General features: G+C 41.2%; 1 protein-coding gene across 1 annotated transcript in view; it reads left to right on the forward strand.

Annotated features, from left to right (window-relative positions):
* The window catches only part of Lama2 (laminin subunit alpha 2), a 639722-nt gene extending 634577 nt beyond the window's left edge, over window positions 1-5145 (forward strand). The window contains exons 64-65 of the mRNA XM_023714262.1: window positions 1617-1839; window positions 3501-5145. Coding sequence (XP_023570030.1) covers window positions 1617-1839; window positions 3501-3658 — 381 coding nt within the window. The 3' untranslated portion in view covers window positions 3659-5145. The remainder of the gene's footprint in view (window positions 1-1616; window positions 1840-3500) is intronic.
* Window positions 5146-6000: the final 855 nt, after the last annotated feature.

The raw sequence follows: 6000 nt of genomic DNA on the forward strand, positions 1-6000 counted from the left end.
CACGCTGCTCCTGTGTCCACCCTGAGGGTGCGGTTGCCTCCCAAGGAGAAAAACGCAGCCACCTCCATGTGCTTCCCGTGCCTTTCCTTCTTGGGGGTTCAGAGTGGCCTCAAAGATAACGTAGAAAAATCACTCTAGGACCTTCTGGGGGAGGAGAGTGAACAAATAAGATACACTTCATGCTTTTCTCAAATCTTCAGTACACCTTTTCAAGTAAGCTTCCTTTCTTTTCTTTTTTTAAAAAAAGACACTTTTATTTATTTATTTATTTAATTTATTTATTTATTTATTTTTTTGCGGAACCGGGGATTGAACTCAGGCCCTTGCGCTTGCCAAGGAAGTGCTTATTCCACTGAGCCATCTCCTCGGCCCCAAGCTTCCTTTCTTCACCTGCTTATCACCATAGTTGTTATGACCATGTCATTCTGTCCCACAGTTTCGCATCAAGCCTCTTCTGCCTGCAAAATCCTGTTATGAACCCAACTCAGGGCACTAAACTCTTCCCTACTATTTACACCACTATGTGTAGAAGTGCAAATGAAGAAGTGAAATGTTAATAAAATATACCTGTTTATTCACTCTTCTAATGATTTTTTTTTTGTAAATGTATTTAGTACAGGGTCTCACTGTGCAGTTTGAACTCATAGTGGTCCTCCTGTTTTCAGCCTCCTCAGCTCTGGGATTACAGGCGCATGCCACCGTGCCTGATCTCAGTGGCTGGCTCAACGTGCCTGGGGGCAGGGCCAGCACAGCATGTGGTGCCAGGGATCAAACCCCAGTCCCTGCACTTGCCTAAACAGGCATTTAGTCTGCTTAGCTGTCTTGCCAGCCCTCTAATCATCATTAAAAACTTCCTTTTTTAACCTTTCAAATTTGTTGCCAAATTTACTAATGTTTTTAATATTTTAGTGTTTCTTTTCTTCATCAATTTCAAAAGAATTCTAGCATGTCAAATTTCAGGAGCCTTTCCATAGTACTAAAAACAGATTTTTCTAATTTACAGGAGGACTTCTATTCATACTTCTTCACTATTAGGGTTTTAACTGGCCTCTGGCTTGGGTCTTTGGCACTTATGACATGAAACACTCCCTGAACAGTAACTTGTGGAACTCACAATCTTGATGTAAAATGGAATCTAGTAAGAAAAAAATACAATTAAATCATCATTTTACATTTTAAAAATTCCATAGAGTTTATAAACCAAGCTAACAAATCACTTTAAATAACATTTTTTTTCTAAAAGTTTTATAAGTTTCACCGAGAGCTCTCACACTCTACAAAGATAGGTGGTGGAATTTTGCTGTGCATATTAGGCTCTTTTCTTTCTGTTACCTAACGAGATTTTTTTGAAAACAGAATCAGCTTTATATGCCTTGCATATTCATACAAACAATGGCTCAAAATAAAGAACATAATCTGTGACTCTCAGTGATTAGATTTAAATTTTAATTTATGTCAAGTTTTCTTTTGAAAAAATTTAATATGCTCAGTTATACTCACTTCAAATGACTCCAGCTGATTTCTCTGCCTGGCGCGCTGGTAATTTTTATTATGTAAACTATCATGACAGTCCTCTAGTGAAACCATCTGTGATGGTGCAATTTCCTCCCTTCCAGCTCATGTTTCACGTGGACAATGGCGCCGGCCGTTTCACTGCAGTCTATGATGCTGGCGTCCCGGGGCATTTGTGTGACGGGCAGTGGCATAAAGTCACTGCCAACAAGGTCAAGCACCGCCTTGAGCTCACGGTCGATGGGAACCAGGTGCAGGCCCAGAGCCCCAACCCAGCCTCTACATCAGCCGATACCAATGACCCTGTGTTTGTTGGAGGTTTCCCGGGTAAGTGTTGGCCTCTGCAGCATGATGTTCATCGCTGGTTATGTTTGTGATTTGGAAGCAGGCCCAAGCGTGTGTGCTTACCTGTACTTGCCTCCTCACTGTAGAATCTCCTCTCATAAATAACAGTTTGCCTAAAATTTCCCAGTCTGTGAAGTGAGTGAACTGCTTATACAAACCACATGGGACTGAATCATTCATGCTAGCCTGCAAGTTCTTATCCACAGGAAGGAGAAGGCTACAGGAAATGCACATGGCTTACACAAGATGTGAGGCATTAAACAGCCAGTGAGGCTGGAGCTGGGGGTTTTTCTGATTTTTTTAAATGAATATACCAGAGTGATCATAAAGTTTTGTGGAACTTATTTCCTCCAGCTCTGGAAATCATTGGGTTAAATGTAGCTAATTTCCTTCTTACATCAGTAAATACTTTATATTACAAAAAAAAAAAAGCCAAGTAATAAACCTGCATTCAAAATCCCCTCCCACATATGAATAGCACACAAACCAGAGAGTTACCCAAAGCGCCCATAAACTGGGTAGCCACCAACTGGAGAAGAGACAAGCCCAGTGCTTCTTAATAAGGACCGCGGAGCACACACACTGGGACTGGCCTTTCCTCATTTTGGTGAAAGGAACCTCCATCTTTGAGCAGAGCTGTTCTGCTTAACCACATGACTGCAGCGTGGTGGACTCTGCAGTGGCGACAGAGCAGTAGAGAAGTGCTGAGCGGAATGGAGACAGTTTCCAAAGTCGCTTCTGGACTTGGAAAAGTCCTCCTTCTTCAACCAGGAGAAGCCTCCTGGACATGGTGAAGGAGGCAGCGTACCACTCACCCCTTGCCGATGTGCAGGATGAGGCCCTGGTCAGCACCTCATGCCTGCTGACAGGCGACTCCTGCACAAAGCAAGGAAATTTTCCAACCAATTCAACATTTTTGGATTTAGTTTTTCACTGTAAGGAAGTCAAAGTCACTTAAAATCTTAAGTCCTAATTCAACATCTGAAGCATTTTATCAATAGCCTTGCTGCACTAAATATAATTTTATAGTTTTAAGTTATAGTTTCAAATATGTTCATTCTCAACCAAATTATCTGTTTGATCTTACTGTTCATATAAGTTCCATAGGGTTCCACATTTCATAATTATTAAAACTGTAGAGGGCCAACCAAATAGCTCAGTGGATTAAAACACCTGCAAGCAGTTACAGGGACCAGGGGTTCGATCCCCCAGCCTGCCACCCCCCAACACCCCCAGGGCATGCTGAGGTGGCAATTGAGACTGGGCGTGGTGGTGCACGCCTGTAATCCCAGCTCTTGGGAGGCTGCAAACAGGTGGATCACTATACGTCTGATCTAGTAGTAAGACCCTGAACAGGCTGTAGATCCTTCCCAAAAATGCAAAATTTAAAAAAAAAAAAAAAAAAAAAAAAAAGCTTTGGCATTTTGCTACAAGTCTGTTAGTAAAACTGAAAACAAAATCCCTAACTTTATATAAGAGAGTATTCCAGTTTAGCCTGAATGTAACACCTGGCTGTGAAATGCGCTCTTAACATTTCATACAACAGCATTTCAAAACCAAGCCCTCCAGAGTGCAGGATAGCTCAGGGGTAGAACGCTTGCCTGGGAAGCAGGAGGCCCTGACCTCTCACTTTGTCTTTTCAGATGGCCTCAAGCAGTTTGGCCTGACCACCAGCGTCAGATTCCGAGGCTGCATCCGATCCCTGAAGCTCACCAAAGGCACAGGCAAACCGCTGGAGATTAACTTTGCCAAGGCCCTGGAACTAAAGGGTGTTCAACCTGTATCGTGCCCAGCCAACTAATCAAACACTTAATTCCAGATGAGTCCATGAAAGGAAGTAGATCACTTAGAATAAATATGCTTTGCCTATGTATTTTAATGAAACTAATTTGTGCACGTATGTAGAACTCTTTCTATATTCAGGTAGTGTTAATTCAGATCCTGGTTGACTTTTAATTCAAATTTTTTCTTCAGTTTATGAATATTAAACCAATTATTCTAAACAATGGCTTGTTTTGTTGATTTTAAGGATTAAAAAATTGTAAATGATCAAATTTGCAATATTCCATGGGGTCATCTCGAGCTCAGAAAAATGTGAGGGCAACTGTTTTCAAACTTGCTCCTACTAATACTTTGATCATTCTTTTCCATGAATGTTGGCTTTAGCTTTCGGTCCAAGCCACAGAAAACAAGTGGATTTGGCATATGTGGCTGGGAGGAAATCACCCTATGTTTGTAAAAGCATTAGCAAATCATTTCCTTGATCCAAGTTCATTATTTGAGAGTTTAACTGTCTGTAGGAGTGAATACTATTTTATGCTGAAGGTGGCTAGTATAGATCAGATTCAGGCCAGAGAGCTTAATTACTTGGTTTTCTTGTTTAATAATGATTTATAGGCTTTGGGGAGATTCTAGAACCAAGCTGCAGAATGACAATTAAGCACACATCTGATACTACACGTCAGGCTTCAGGCTCTCAGATAGTGAATTTCAGCATCTGTGCCACCAGAGAGGAATCTTGCTGAAATGTGTTTTTTATTTACCAGGACCCAGGCCACCAGAAATTTTGAAGGTGCACTTCACCGAGTCTTCCTGAGTTCTAATTTGGCCTGCCAAATTCCTCTCCTGAAATTATACCATTTTGCTCATCTTTTGTTATTTCAGTCATCTCCCAAGCAGTCTATGGCCTAGATTGTATTCATCAACTTAAGAATGAAACATTTTATTTGCCATCTTCAGAAGAAATGATCAGAAGCTAGTACTGTAGAATATTTCAAAGGACAGTTGACTTCCCTTGCTATGGAAATTTTTGGGAAAGGGAAATAATCTTCTAGCTCGGTGATCTCCAGTGGGGGGAAGGAGGAGCGAGTTCCCATCTGGACGCTGGCCAACGCATTCTTGCTGTCTCTCCACTGGCCAGCCACTCAACCCAGCTTGTCCACACAACTCCATGCTAGGCCCAGGAATTCCCATTGTTGACTCACATTTTCAGAAAATTGCTGAGAAATTTAAAAAGAGAAAAAAAAGAAGAGCTACTTGTTGTTCCTGATGTAGCCATTCTAATTTGGATGAGCTGTAGCCTGGCCATGAGGCTACAGAGCCTTCCTAAGCAGTTCTAACATGATATTATCAACAATGGAATGTACTATTTTAAAGAGAAAAATTATCTGCCAGATGGAACATTTTTATAGTCATCTGATAATCCTATTGTTAGCTTTATCTTGACCATTTCCACACATATAAAATATATTGAAGGATAGTGAGTCTTTACTCAACCTCTGACCAATAAAACTATTTGAAAACCAATGCGATTTGCATGTGAAACCATTACTTCCGTAATGAACCCTACCATAATTTTAGGCATTTACTGTAGATATTGAATTGGGTAATCAATGTTAGGGTGCTGGGTGACTTAAATTACAGAATGTCTTTCTTGAACCTTTCACAGAGACATACATAAATTTGAAAGCAAAGATACTTAATGGTTCCGTGTATTGGAGACAATGCCTGCAGACATCAATTTGTAGATAAATGCCTTGGAATGGGACAGTTAGAAGCAGTCTTTGTGACCAGTAAATACAGTGATATTTAACTCTAGCCAGACTTGTAAGCTTAAAATAACTTCTAAATCTGGTTGTCACCGAAGACCCATTGCACTATAATCCAAATTCCTGACACTGGAATTTTCTAAAGATCCCCATGAGAAGTGTGAAAACTTCTGGGGTCCTTCACCCCCATTGGTTGTGAGAAAGGACTGAAAGGACCTGGGGGGCCTTGGGAGTGAACAAAGTCCCACATACGTCTACCAGCATGGGCCCAAGCAAGCTGCCCCAGGCCCCAAGCAGAATTGACTGAGTCAGGCTGGGAGTCAGTCCAGTGTGTACCGTGAGGTGGCACCAACCCAGCTTGCCTACACTTTAAAATGAAAAATGAGGAAACCATGAAAGGGCAAATTTTCTTTGGCGTATTTTAAATTAATTTCCTACCTCTAAAATCAAGTTAATTGTATCCCAAAACAAAGTGAAACATTTTCTTCCCCCAACCTCTGTCTTCTCTGTGATTTCCGCTGCTCCTGCCACCCACAGCAATCATAAAAAGGCAGAATCCTTTTCATTTATTTTCCAAATACCCACTCCTACCCAG

This window comes from Octodon degus, unplaced genomic scaffold, assembly GCF_000260255.1.
Source record: "Octodon degus isolate 3935 unplaced genomic scaffold, OctDeg1.0 scaffold00034, whole genome shotgun sequence".
NCBI lineage: Eukaryota > Metazoa > Chordata > Mammalia > Rodentia > Octodontidae > Octodon > Octodon degus.